Genomic DNA, 14,095 nt, shown 5'->3' with positions numbered 1-14,095 from the left:
GATGTGGGGTGTGAGTGTGTGTATACATGCAGCCATAACGAAGGAGGAGATCTTGCCATGTGCAACCATATGGATGGACCTTGTGGGTATTATGCTAAGTGTAATAAGTCTGACTAGAAAGACAAATACCCCATGAGTTCACTCTTATGCGGACTCTAAAACACAAAACGAATGAACAAACAAAAAGCAGGATCAGACCTATAAACACAGAGAACAAACTGATGGTTGCCTGAGGGGAGGTGGGTGAGGGGATGAACAAAATGGGTGAAGGGGAGTGGGAGATAATGGGCTTCCAGCTAATGAATGAATTAGTCACAGCACTACAAGGCACGGCATAGGGAATAGAGTCAATGGTATTGTAATAGCATTATATGGTGACAGAGGTATAGAGATGTTGAATCACTAACGTTGTACACCTGAAAAGAACATAACATTGCGTGTCAACTGTACTCAAATAAAAACAGGCTTTTAAAATGCAAACATAAAAAATAAAAACTAAAGGGACCCCACTCCCCACGCATCACTCTACATCCAGCACCGTGCTTTATTTGCTTCATGGTACAGAGCATTGTCTGAGATGACCTGGTTTGTATATTTACTTGTTTATTGTCCCTCTCTCCCAACCAGAATGTAAACTCCAAGAGGCCGGGTGCTGTGTCTCTCTTATTCACATCTGTCTCCCCAGCACCCATCATCCCCTGCAGAGTGCCAGGCCACAAAGAGTGCAAAATAAATATTTGTTAAATGAATGATGAGGGACAGAGGCCCTTGGGGGAGGGCATCCTAGGTCTCTACAGAATCACTTCAGCTCAGTTACGTCCATTTCTTCTTTTCTAATCATCTTTCCCTGTCCTTCAGCTTCCAGGGTTAGAGGTGAAGGCACGAAAGGAGACAGGCCCAGAGGCTGCCTGGCTGACACTTGCCCTCCGGTGTGGGTGTCGGGCAATCCCCAGCCCAGCTGAGCCGTCTAAGCTTAGGGCAAGAAGCAGGGAGGCAAATCTGTCCTGGAGCCCCCAGAAGTGAGTGGTGGGGTCCAGGCAGGCCTGGACTCTCCCCTGATTGCAGACTTGACCCTCAGAGCCGGGAGGTTCCTATCGGATCAGATGGTCCAAACTCCTCTCCCAGGAGCCAGGGCGACGCTGCTGCCAGGCCAAGACGGCAAGCCGCAGAGGGCCGGGCTCAGGGAGGGGAAGGAAGCCTTCCGCTCACTTGCAGACGCTGACCCACTCGGTGATGCGGCACTCCTCACAGACCACGAAGCAGCACCAGTGGAAGCGGCAGTGGCAGCGCTCGCTGCGCGTCTGGCGCAGGATGTTGTGGCCGCGGCCGCAGCACATGCTACCGCAGCCGTCGGGGCCCGCACTGCTCTTGTTGCACAGGCGGCCCACGGTGCCCGCCGAGTCCAGGCGCGGCTCGTGCTCGCAGAAGTCGGGCGACTTCTCGAAGTAGACCAGGTCGGCGGGGCTGGCGCGGCGCCGCGGCCCCGGGACGCCCGGGGCCGGCGAGGGGGCCCCCGCGGGGCCGGGCTCCAGCTGGCCACCGTTGCGGTTGTGCGGCCGGATGAGCGTGGCGCGGTGGAAGCGGCTGCGCAGCAGCGCCCCCACGGCGCGGAACTCCGGCGTCACCTGCCAGCACGTCTTGAGCTGGCAGCTGCCTGACGTGCCGTGGCACTTGCACTTCCGCCGCATGTTCTCCATCACCGCCTGCAGAGGGAGGCACGGCGAGGGGTGACGCCCGCGGTCGGCCCCACGGCCCTCCTCCCAGCGCAGGCACTGGCCTGCGAGAATCTCCTCGGAGACTTCTGAAACCGACTCCCATTGAACAGATGCAAAAGCTGAGGCCCCAAGCGGGGCAGAGTGGGGAGGCGGGCGCACAGCTCCTGAGCTAGGCAGTCGGGAGAAGAACTCCGCCTGCTCTTCTGCTGTTCTCCCATCCGCCTCCCACAAGGCCAGGTCCTGGGGGAATTCCCTCCTTCCTCCCCTCTTCTCCTTTCCCACCAGCTGCAGGGGGCCCTTGGGGCTGGAGGCTCTTGCTTCCTGAGGGGGGATCCCAGATCCTCAGGGAAATTCCCTCTCCTTCCATCCCTCAGGTGGGGGCCAGAAGCAGGGGGTTGCTGGCCCCACTGTATCCTATCCCCAAAGCCTCTGGCCTCGATCCAGGCTGTGAGTGGGGGCTGCGGGGAGGCTGAGAAAGCCCCTTTCCTTCTCTGGGCCCTGCAGCCCTTTGCAGGGAGCCTAAGGAGGGGACAGGAGCTGAGGAGTCTCCCCTTCATCCCATTATACCGGCTGGAGCTTATTCTGCCCACTGCTGAATGTCACAGTTCCTCCTAGGGAACAGTGAACACCAAGCGGGGCCAAAAGCTCTACCTGAATACAGAATGGGAGCAGCCCCCAGAGAGCCAGACCCTCAGCCCAATGAAAGCGAGAAGTTCCCAAGCATCCAAGGGAGGTAGTTACAGGGGTGTGGTATACCGACCCCCTGCCCAACTCTCAACCTGCCCTAGAATCTCCTCCCAAAGGACCCCTTGACATTATCCTCATTAGAGACACCGGAGACATCTTCCTTTCCCGGGACTCCATTCCAAAACACAGCTGCAGACAGGGAGACCAGTGATCTGGGGCCCTCACACCTGGGCGGTTAGGGCCAGAAGAGAGAGACCCTGCCCTCTGAGTGTTAAAGGGCTCCGCAGCTTGTAGGTGCAGCCTGTGGTGGCAACACCATGGAGGAACGAGCCCAGGGCCTCGGCTGGCCAACGGCTCCAGAACATTCGCTTCCCACAGACAGCAGCCATTAATTAACCAGTTTAACGAGGAGTAGGAGGCACTGTTGGTATGGGCTGGGACAGCATGGGAGCTTGGGAAAAGAGCTGCACTAATAGGGCAGGGCTGGGTGGAAGCTGGATGTGACCTAAGGGTGGATATGCCTCAGTTTACTTCACCTCTAAGTCAGGACGGGAAGAGCTGAATCAGCTCTGAGTCTTTGTGGAAGGAGCTGGTGAAGCACAGGGCCGAGAGGACAGGAGAAAGGGGAGTCAGGAGGCGCAGGTGCCAGGCCGGGTGAGGGGAAGCCAGAAACGAGGCCTGAGCAGGCCAGGCAGAACCGAGAGAAGGCATAGGGGCTGAACAGCCAGAAAAGGAGGGTGCTGGGCTACCACGAAGGCTAAGGAGGCATCTTAGTGGAGGCACGCACCCAGCGCAGACGACCCTGCGGAGCAAAAGGCTCAGCTGCCTGGCGATGAATCTGCCTCTATCCCTTCCTTACCAGCTGCACCACCTTGGGCAAGCTTCTTCATCTCTCTGTACCTCACTTCCCATATCTGAACACGAGGCTGCTACTAGCACCCTCATAGGTAGTTGTAAAGATTAAAAAGGCTAATATGTGGTGTGGAGCTCCAGACGGTACCTAACACATAGTAAGCACTCAATAAATGCAAGCGATTGATTATTCCTTTCTTTCCTTTCTTCTTCTTCTTCTTCTTCTTCTTCTTCTTCTTCTTCTTCTTCTTTTTCTTTTTTTTTTTAATTTATGACCTTTGAGGGAGTACGAACATTCAAGGATAGGGAGAAAAAGGAGGAAGGTAACCATAACACAGGACCTCAGTGGCCCCGAGGAACCTCCCCTTGCAGGAATCCCTCATTCTGCACAGAAAGGCTGGGAGAACAGGTAGAGGGTCACAGCATAGGATAGCACAGAATCATGGAACGTTAGAGCTGGGCCAGGGCAGGGGAGACTAGGGAGCTGGATGACCCAGTTCAACCTTCTTGCTTTATAGGGGAGGCCACAGAGAGGCAGAGCAAGGCCAAGGCCCCGGAGGCCCTGTCTGCAGCCCTGTCCCCCCCTCCATCCAGTGCTCACCACAAAAAAAAAAAAAAAAAGGAGCAGGCTGATCCAGGACAGGGTTTTTCTCATCCCTGGATCCCAGACTAGTCCAGTGCCTGGCACACAGTAGGTATCCAATGCATGTTTGATGACTGGATTAGGCAGGGACAATGAGAGAGTTGCTGAGTAAGGGGGGAGCTCTGGGTCCCAGAGCAAGGCCTGGGGGGAAGGGAGGAGCCCTAGGCAGAGGGATCTGGAGCAGGCCCAGGCGGATGTGGGGCTCTCACCTGCCTCCCAACTCGGTTGTTGTGGAGCCTCATGCGCGCGTGGATGTCTCTGTGAGGCTCCCGGGAGTCCAGAAAGTCCTTGGAGAAGCGCTCCCCGAAGCCCACGTCGGGGCTACAGCCGCCCCACTCCCAGGAGTCCTGCAGGCCCGGGCTGGCAGGGGGCAGGGCTGGGTGTTCCGGGACCCCGTGGCTCAGGCCCTTACCGCGCTGCAGCGCGTCCAGCTGCAGGCGGTGCAGCTTCCGACGGAAGGCCTCCTCGTCCCCGCGCCGAGAGGCGTCGCAGCCACAGGCCCTCAGTTTGCCCAGGGCGCAGGCATTGGACACCGCGTGCACTACGCCCGCTGCAGCGATGGCGTAGGCGAAGGCACTCTCTCGGAAACCTGAGGGTGGAGATCCAGGGAAAGGACTCTCAGGGGCCTCCACATTCATCCCTCTGCCCTCCCTGCCCAACCTTCTTACCACACAAAGGGGAAATGGAGGCGCAGTGTTGGGGGAAGGTCTGGGACAAGGACACAGATTCAAAGAGGGGCAGAAATCACATCAGAAGTTCTCCATGCAGGGTGGAGTGTGGGAGGTCTCCCCAGAGTCTTCTTTTGTACTTCACTCCCTGTTCCACTAACATCACCCTTAGCAAGCTCAGAATTCGTGTCTACCTCTCTCCTGTTGGGCATAAAGTATCTGGGAAACATTTCTTTTTCAGATCAGGGACTTCATCTGTTACCTCTCATGTGATATTTGCAATTTAAAAATAAGCCTGCGGAAAGAAGGCAAAATTTAAGCTAAAAAATAAATGACTAGAGATAGAATTCCAGGCCCCAGAAGATGTTCATGGGCAGAAGGGTAACTAAGAGGAGGGTGTCCTCTGACAGCTCCCGGCCCCAAGATTGCCTGCCTGGTGCCACCCCCTTAGGCTGACTGCCAGATTCAAGAGGCAGAGGAAAGAGCCAGCAGAGTTTCCCCTTTTCCTGTCCACAGGACATCCCAGAAAATCTGCTCGGAGACGGGCGTTGCCCAGCCACGCTGCCTGCAGTGGGTCTAGGTCATCTGAAGAGGTTGTTTGAGGAATGCTGGAAATAAGCCCATTGCCCTGCAGGAGTGTTGAAAATTGAGAGGGAAGGGTGAGTTAAGGCAGACACCTTCTTTTTGATGCTCTGGGGCACAAAGCCCCTGATGACCACTTGCAGGGGCCCAGGACTTGTCTACACTACTTTTCTCCTCGGTGTTCTCAGCCTGAGCCATCCTCTGGGAAGGTCTGGGCCTGTGGCAGGGGGAGGCCTACTTACAGAGGACGGTCTGCCTCCTGGCCCCACAGGCTGCTTCTTCCTTATTCTGCATCTGAGAGGGGACCAGCTAGCAGCGTTTTACAAGTTTCTGACCAGCCTCTGGAACCCAGAGAGTGTGGGCAGTGGGAGAAGAAGCCAAGAGCAATGAGAGCCTCCATATGAAAAGGAGAACTCACCTGTGCCATAGGCACCTGTTGTGGAAGCCCAGACCTGGCTGGAGATTGATGGCTTGCGGGAGGCCAGAGATTCAGAGGAAAAAAAACTCTAGATCCTTCCACCCTAGTGCTGAAGCCTGGAAGGACATGCTCTGGGAGTTCCCGTAGTCCTCAGAGAGCCAACCAGGACTGAACAGAGACCCTAGCCCAAACCTGCCCCTCACACTCACCCTCTGCATCATAGGGTCCTGTCCTCCTTTTCTTGTCTAGCCAAAACGACGAAGACGACGACGACGACAACAACAACAACAACAACAAAACTTGACAAAACGTGTAGTAGTTAAAAGTATGAACTCTCAAGCAGCCAGATTGTCTGGGTTCAAATCCTGGCTCTTCCACTTACTAAACTGTTAATAGCTACCCAACTTTGACCAAGTGACTTGACCTCTGTGCTTCGGTTTTCTCATCTGCAAGACAAGATTGTTTTTATCTGCTTCATTTTTGTCCCAAGGATTAAATTAGTTAGTAAATTTAAAGTACTTAGAAGAGCACCTTATTCATAGTAAGTACCGCACAAACATTAGCCATTATTGAGAAGTTCTTCCTGTTGTCTGACTTCACTCACTACTGCCGTAATTTTAGGCCATTGCTTCTTGTTTTCCCCAGTCGGGACAGAGCCCAGAAGCTCAAGACCCATTTTAGAATAAATCACATGGGCCACTAGAAGCCCATGAAGCAGGCTGTCCCTGTCTATCTTCTCTCTCCAGCTTGTGGCATCTCCAGACCTTTTCCGTAAGGAGCCCAGCTATGAACAGACAGGAGGGGATGAGGATTGGGCTGGAGCCTTTTAAAGGGATGTTGGGAATTGGTGGGAGCCAAAGAGGAGTAGACACTGACATGGGATGTAGGGCCCAAGAGAAATGGCAGACCTAAGTCCCTGGGGAGCACACTCTGTGTTTATCCCTTGCCTTGTAGCTGTGGAACTCTGAGCGCTTCCCTTATTGCTAGGGGAGTCATTAGCCCACTCCTAGGACAAATGGCAATACTCAGACTTCCAGAAGCAGCCCAAGCCTCAGAAATCATCTCCCCCTCCAACACACACACACACACACACACACACACACACACACACACACACACACTGTGCAAAAGGGGGATGCCCAAGGTCACAGGGGTTACAGAGCAGAACCAGAGCAGGACCCAGGCCCAGCTCTCTCAGCTCCCAGGCCTGGGAACTGGCTGCTAAAGGACATTTGGCTCTAGGGAAGACATGTTCCTGAGTAAGAAACCCAGCCAGCCCAATTTCCAGTTTCCATGGCCCTATCTATGCACAGCACCAAGAAAGAGCAAGAGGCTGGTCTAGGGGGATGTGCTGGGCCAACCACCATCTTCCAGGCTCTTTACATTCAGAGGCAGGCCTGGAGGAATCTGGAAAAATGTAGTCTACAGTCTACATAGAACACCCCTACCTACTCAAGGCAGCTAAAGACACCATCCCATGGCCTCTGGCAGCTGTCACAGCCACGTTTAGTGGTGACCAAGCAGGGCTTGTGTGACCACCCTCTGCTCCAACATCCAAGATTCAGAGAAGTCCAGACTGCTGGGCCTCTGCCCCCAGCTCCCACTCAGGGCCCCAGTTTCGGTCCTGGCCCCGGCTGTCTGGGGCAGACGCAGGCACTGTGCCATCTGGCCAGCTGGAGGGGGAGAGGGGTGGGGCCATGGCCAGCTGGGCTGCCTGGAGCATGGAGGGAGGGGGGGGTGCTTGTTAAGACGCACAATTAGCCGTCCTGCCTTTGATCTGGGACAGGGACTGCCAGCATCTAAGTGGAGTCAGCTGCTCCTTCAGGCTGCAGCCAACGGCCAGGAAGGGGCTGGGGGAGGAGGTTTGGAGGGCAGGGGAGCATGGAGGAGAGAGGATTCAGGAGCCAGTGGGAACCAGGAGGGGTCAGAGAAGCTTGAGCCCCGCCTATTTGAGTCAAAGAGGGAGGGAAGGGGAGAGATCTGGTCACCATTCCCTCCATGCATATAATCTGTGCATGCTCATGTGCCTGGCCTGAGAGAGAGGAAGAGGTTGTGTGCATGTGGGAACACTTAGGGGTGACACTGAATGTGGCTACACGTTTGTACAGACAAAGGTAGGTATCTGTGTGTGTGTGTGTGTGTGTGTGTACATGTGAGTTTCATTTCTTGGACTACTCCATTGTGCCACTCACCTCTGGACACATGGTGGGAGCTTGGGAGGCAGTATGGTAGGGGGTTGAGTGCAATCTCTAAAGACAGCTGGCCTGCATTTGAGTCCTGGCTCTATAGCTCACTTACAAGCTGTGTGACTAATGGCAAGCTACCCAACCTCTCTTAGCTTCATTTGTAAAATGAAGATACTAATAAGACCTATCGCATGGGGATTGTTCGAGGATGTTAAAGTACAGATAAAGTGCTTTAGAACAGTGCCAGACAAACAGCAAGTACTTAATAAGTATTAGCAAATTCACCGGGTGCTATTAGAATAATGGAACTTTAGGTGATCCTGGAATATAATTGCCTGTGCCTCTTCTCCTCATCTGAGTGCCACCACACACCCCACGCCTGGAGGCCTAGCCATAAAACCAAGACTCCTCAAGGATGAATGTAAAAGAGAGGTGGGAGAAGAAAGAACCAGAGCCTTGGAGAACAGAGGCCAGACTCTCAAACTGTGGGCTTCCATTGGGCTGAGAACCCTGCTTGCTATAGAGCCTCATGCCCCCTCTTTCCACCCATTCCAGATGGGTCTGGGCCCTGCCTTCCCAAGCTTGTCCACTCCAGGTGCTCAAGCACTCTTCTCTCCTTCACTGGAATTCCATCCCTTCAGCCCAACCCATTTTCAGGGAGATGTCAGGACAATTAGATGGCAGTAACAGTATTAAGGTGGCAGGTCCCAGGGACCACCTCCTCCCTGCAGTCTCTGAATTTTAAACATGGCAGAGTGCACCTTGAAGAGAATCCCACTGGCAGTCTGGGTTGGAAGAGCGGTCAGCAACCAGTACTCCACTTGGGGGAAACAGGTCACCTGACCCCACATGGGACAATTCATAACTTGAAAAGAAGGGGAACTGGGGGAAGGACCCCATCCAGGGGAATGGCTGCCACCAAGAGTGGCCCCGTGGAATTCAAATTTAGGTAGTCCTCGAAGTGATGGGCCAAGATGGACAGCGACATAACCCCAGAGGAGGGTGAACACAGATACCGAGAGAGGGCTGTAATGGTGGCCCCTGGAAAGAGAAAGTGGCAATTTCTTCCAGAAGCCTAGAGTCCCCTCCGAGGAGGGACAGGTAGAAAATGGGATGTCTCAATGCAGGAGCAAAAGCCACATAGGTAGGACCGTGTTCCAAGGCCAAAGGAAAGAGCCCAGCCCCCCAGCCAGAGCCCGGCCGGCCGCAGCTGTCCCGCCCCTCCCCACGCGCTGGGCGCTGCCCCGCCCTGGCTAGCCCCGGCAAGTCTCCCCCCCTCCACCCCTAACCTCTCCCCCTACCAGTCCCCCCAGCTCACCTCCCGCTTATTAAACTGCAGGTGAACCCGGGAGCGCCTGGCACCGCGCCAACCCCGCGTGCTTCCACCGCTCTGAACTCACCCTTGAGCTTCAAAGACCCCACGTCCTCCACCAGGCCACAGGGGCCTCAAGCGGGCGAAGTAATCAGGACGCGTGGGCGCGCTCTATCTAGAGGGGGAAGGAGGCCCAGAGGGGAACTGGGGACACCGTGGCCGGGAAGAGGGATGAAGAGCTTGTCTTGCCTTGCCTCATCTGGAGCGGCAGGGGTGAGAACCTCAGCGCCTATTCAAACCCCCGCGAGCAAAACCCAAAGCAAGGCCTCCGGTGTCCTCACCTCCCGGGCCCGGGTGCTGGAGGGAAAACGGGGCGTCGGGGAGCGCATGGGTGACCTAGAAACCCGGAGTGGGAGCAGGCGCGCGGCGGCGGCGAGCGCCGGCCGGGCCCAGCCCGGGCAGGAGAGAGGCACGGGTCTGTCACTTGGCGTGGGCGAGCGCTGGCCGACCGGGGAGGGGCGCCCCGCCGGGGGTCCCGGGCAGCCGCAGACTGACGGCTGGCGGGGCTCGGGTGCGGCAGGGCGGGCGGGGCGGGAGCGCGGGGCAGGGGCGGGGGGGGGGGGGTGCCCCTTGGAGAGCCGCGCGGCCCGGGCCGGGAGCCGTCTGCCGCGGCCCGCGGGGATTAGTTCGCGGCTGCATGCCGCCACACGCGTCGGGCTGGGCTCGGCCGGGTAGAAACAGCGCCCCGGGCGCGCGGGGGAGGGAGGTGGGGAGGGCGCGCGGGGGCGGGGCGGGCGGCCTGGGGCTGGGCTGGAGGAGGTGGCGGTGGCCCCTGACTTGGGGGCCAAGGGGATGCAAGCAGGGGTCCTGGTGAAAAGGGAAAGGCCCCGGCTTGCCGAGTTCTTTCCGGAATAGGGTGCTTTAGAGTCTGACTCTCCTAGAAGCTTCTGGACCCCAAGGGCACAGAATATAGGGGTACAACTCCTCCTCCACTGGGCAAGAAAATTGGACAAGTCTCACAGTGCCAGGTCCCCACACTGTCCCACTCAAGCAGCTGAGAGGAGAGATGGATAACGCCTGTCTTCCCCCAAAAGGCCTGAGGCAAGGCCTAAGGTACCAGGGCAGGAGACGGGTGGGAACAGAAATGAGTGACAAGGCCTCCTGCCATCTCCAACCCTAAGGGTTGTCAGGGTAGGCCCTGGGTCACTCAGAAGTCACAGAGGGAGGACAGGGAGAAGCTGTGGCTTCTCTGGGCTGTGAGAGGAAGAGGGATTGGCAGGGCGGTCGGGCCTGCTGGGCAGGAGGCGGGCACACACCCAGTGCCTCTGATTCAGAGAAGGTTTTCGGGGGCGGTGAGAATGACACAGAGGCTGGTGGTGTACCTTGCCGGAAGAGCTTCTGCAGAAGTACAGACATTTTACCTGCCCCAGCTTCCCTCACCTACCCCATTTGGCAAAAGTCCTCCCTACTGACTCTGGGTACTTTATCACGGGCTCTCCATCCCAAGTGCTGTTTACTAGAGGGTAGAGGGTAAACTGAGGAAGGTAACAGATACGGATATTTCCCAGGCTTGAGATATACAGTGTCAGTGACCAGGCAGGATAACCCAGGAGTCAACTCTCGGGCACGGAACCTGCTAAGGTCAGCCCACCCAGTGCAGGCTGGAGACACATCTTCCCCGTTTGGCTGGCCCCCACGGACTGTCCAAGACCAGAAAGAAGCAGAAGAGCAGCATGGTTGGTAGATGGGCACCTGGGGAGGTTGCCAGCTTGAGGCAGTGGGGATGGTTGGCAGATAGCTTTGGGGGTGGGGTGCTGAATGGGGTGGGCAGAAGGGCAAGGGCGAGGGGCAGCTACCTCTGCTGAAGATGGGACTCTCATAGGGGATCTTGTTTCGAGTCTCGAGACTAGAGCAGTTCCAGCGCTGGTCCCGGAACTGGTGCTGGCACTCGTGGATGGCGATCTGGATGCCCTGGATGGCTGAGGCGGCCACGTCGGGGTGCCGCACACACACTTCCATCTGCCGCCTACTCAGGCCCGGCAACGTTAGGCACACCGTGTTGGCATTGAGCACAGGCTCCGGGGGGAGGCGGAGGCCCAGAATGTCGTTGGGTGCAGACCTGCAGGTGTGGGGGTTGGGTGTGGGTGAGTGTTTTGGGGAGCTAGGAGGGCCCCATTCAACAAGTTACACTCAGTCCCAAAGGCCACAGTTCCTCTTCTCCAACGCCTGCTTCTGAAGGTTTGGCCCATCATGTATATTCCTAAAGCACTCTCCTGTCCTTGATCCTCTCATTTCCTCCAACACCACCCAGCCAACCGCACACCCACACAGGTTCACGTGTAAATGGACACACATCCGAAATGCCTGCGTACACGGTATTTCATAAGTACATCCCCAGGCATAGATGCTCACATATGTAGCGATCCCCAGGAGACCACTCCCAAGACATGTTTCAGACAGTCACATTCACACAGACACACTGCTGCACACATGGAGATGGCCACCCAGACCCAGGAACACTTCCACGCATGCACGCTTCAGTCAGGCATAGTTATACACACGTACACAAAGACACTCACAAGCATACACACGTGTTCATCTTAACATACACTGATCCAGAAGCTCGCACATTCACACATATGTGGACACACAGACTGCTATTTAACAACATAGCTTGCAGGGCTCACAATATCACACACACACACACACACACACACACACACACACACACACACACTGAGAACCCTTCCAGCTGCAGTGTCACAGTGACCCCCACCTGAACTACTCCCTTCCAGCCCCCAACCCGTGCCCCTGTCTGGGAGCGATCTCCAAGGAGGAGCAACGCAGTCTGAGCTTACTCCTGGGGTAGGGGTGCATTGCCCTGGCCTGGCATGGACTCCAGGTTGGCACTTGCTCCCCTCCACACACACACACACACCTCCTCTTCCAGTAGCCATCACTTTCCTGGGCACTGCCTTGCCTCCCTGGACTGCCCATACTCTGTCACCAGTTCAGCCCCCTCCTGTGAGGGCACTGTCTTTCATTGGGCACCAGCTCTTTCCTGAGACACTGTCCCTCCCTCCTTCCAGGGTCCCCTGCCCCAGCGGGAACGCCGGAGGCCCCCGTGGCTGGGGGTCCCAGCTCTCCAGGAGGGCGGGGCGTAAGGTGAGGGCTCACCTGGGCACGGCGGCAGCCAGCAGCAGTAAGAACAGGAGCGCGCAGAGCGCGGGCCGCGGCTGGGGCCGAGGTCGGAGCCGCAGCCAGGGGCAAGGGTGGGTGCTGCCCATGGCGCGCGGGCCGTGACGGGCCAGGAGTGGGGGGCTCACAGCCCGGCGGGACCGGCGAGCCAGGGGCGACGGCGCATGATCCGCGGGGGTCGGGGCGGCTGCGACACGGAGCTCCGACTCGGGTCACGGCTCCGAGAGCAGACGGCGCCCGCCTCCCCGCTCCATGGGGCAGCGCCCCCGGGCACCGCCCTCGGGGTGGGGGGGCGGGCGGGCGCACCGGGCACCTCCTGGCACAGGGGTCCGGGGAATTTCCCGAGGCCCCCCTGCGACAACTCCCGGTGCCTCTCGAGGGTAAGGGGGGCCCGGAGGTGCTGCGGGCTGGGGATGAGAGGCTGGGTGCCGGGGAGCCCCCCAGAGCAGCGCCACGAGCCTGTGCTTCCGAGGGCGTGCGAGGAGGGCGGGGGGGGGGGGGCGGGTGGTGTTGAAGGGGGGACGGCGCTGTTTGTGCCCGGCCCCACCGCCCAGAGAGTGAGTGACTGTCCCGGCTCAGGGAACTCTACCGCCTCCCCTTTCCTCCCCCCCCCCCCCCCCCCCCCGCAGAGTGTCTCAGGGCTCTACCCCAGGTGACGTCACTACGGGGGGTGGAGGCGTGTATGGGTCCTGAGGCCACAGCGCCCTTCGGCTCCGGACTCGGGGTGGAAGCGGCGGGTGCAGAGGGCTGGGGAAGGAGAGGTGTTGGGGTCTGTGCGCGCGTGCACGTGGAGATGCCAGTGCCGGGCGCGCTGGTTTGTGTGAGAAGGTGTGTGTTACTGCGAAGTGTGTGTGTCTGGCTGAGACACAGCTGTCGGGGAGCGGTCCTCCCCAATATACACACCTGCAGGGACTGGAGGGGAGGGGCTGCCCCCCCCCCCCTTGCCCGCCTCTCCCACCTCAGGAGGGACTTCCCAGGCTTGGCTGGTGTAGCAGGTGGGGGGGGGGGTGTCCTGTAAAGGGGTTTGGCAGCCTCCGGATTTTGCTCTTCTTCCTTGTGTGACCTTAAACAGGTGCCTCGTGCTCACTGAGCCACCCTCTGCCCTTTCGTGAAATGAGGTTACTGAGGCTCACCTCATCTGATCAGTGAGCCAATGAAGGTCAAAGTGCTGGGACTCCAGTAAATGTCTGGGAGCAGAACTCCCTGGGGTGACACACCCTGGGAGAGGTATTAGAGAGCCTTCTAATCCCAAAAGTGTGTATTTTGTCCCCTTTTATTTCTTAAGAAAATGAGGCTCAGAGAGGGCCATGACTTACTCAAGGTCACACAGCAAATGAAGAGCTGGAATCCAACCCAGTCCTCTTGACTCTGAGCACAGCAGCAGTGGCCCCAACACTGAGCGCTGCTTGCCTGGGCCTTCCTGCAGATGCTCCAGATCTTGCCTGGCCCTTGCTACCTGTACTTGGTTCTCTGGGAGCCACCCAAAACCGGACTCCTGACCCAGGCCCACTCCTCTCTGGGATTCCTTCATGTCCTCTCGCCCCAGCTGAACACTACAGCCAGGCAAGGACCTGAGGAAACATCAGGCTGGGGACAGAGGCTCCAGCTTCTGTTTCTGGTTCTAACCTGGGCCCCGATAGTGAATCCTATTCCCACTGTGGCCTTAGCATCCTCCTCTGTACAATGGGCACAAGCCTCTCACTCTACTACACACATACCTCCCTCCCAACCTCATTGCCCTCTCCCGGTTTAAGGACAAACTACCGGGAGACTCTGGGCTCTGAGACCAAAGGGGCCCGTTCCTGGAATTGCCCATCCCTGGGGAATTGGAGGA

At 57.6% G+C, this 14,095-nt stretch overlaps 1 protein-coding gene across 2 annotated transcripts; it reads right to left on the bottom strand.

Annotated features, from left to right (window-relative positions):
- Positions 1-1,205: 1,205 nt before the first annotated feature.
- WNT10A (Wnt family member 10A) lies at positions 1,206-12,447 on the bottom strand. 2 transcript variants are annotated; one of them, XM_042953236.1, is made up of 4 exons: positions 12,241-12,447; positions 10,920-11,182; positions 4,107-4,486; positions 1,206-1,703 (listed from the first exon to the last, which is right to left on the bottom strand). In XM_042953236.1, exons 1-4 carry the CDS (start codon positions 12,348-12,350, stop codon positions 1,206-1,208), a joined length of 1,251 nt encoding a protein of 416 aa, XP_042809170.1. In that variant the 5' UTR covers positions 12,351-12,447. The 2 variants fall into 2 exon arrangements, with proteins under 2 accessions (XP_042809170.1, XP_042809171.1); XM_042953237.1 differs by having other exon boundaries at positions 12,247-12,447.
- Between the last annotated feature and the right edge of the window lie 1,648 nt (positions 12,448-14,095).

This window comes from Panthera leo, chromosome C1 (genome assembly GCF_018350215.1).
Source record: "Panthera leo isolate Ple1 chromosome C1, P.leo_Ple1_pat1.1, whole genome shotgun sequence".
Taxonomy (NCBI): domain Eukaryota; kingdom Metazoa; phylum Chordata; class Mammalia; order Carnivora; family Felidae; genus Panthera; species Panthera leo.
This window is presented reverse-complemented; position numbering and strand designations above follow the sequence as displayed.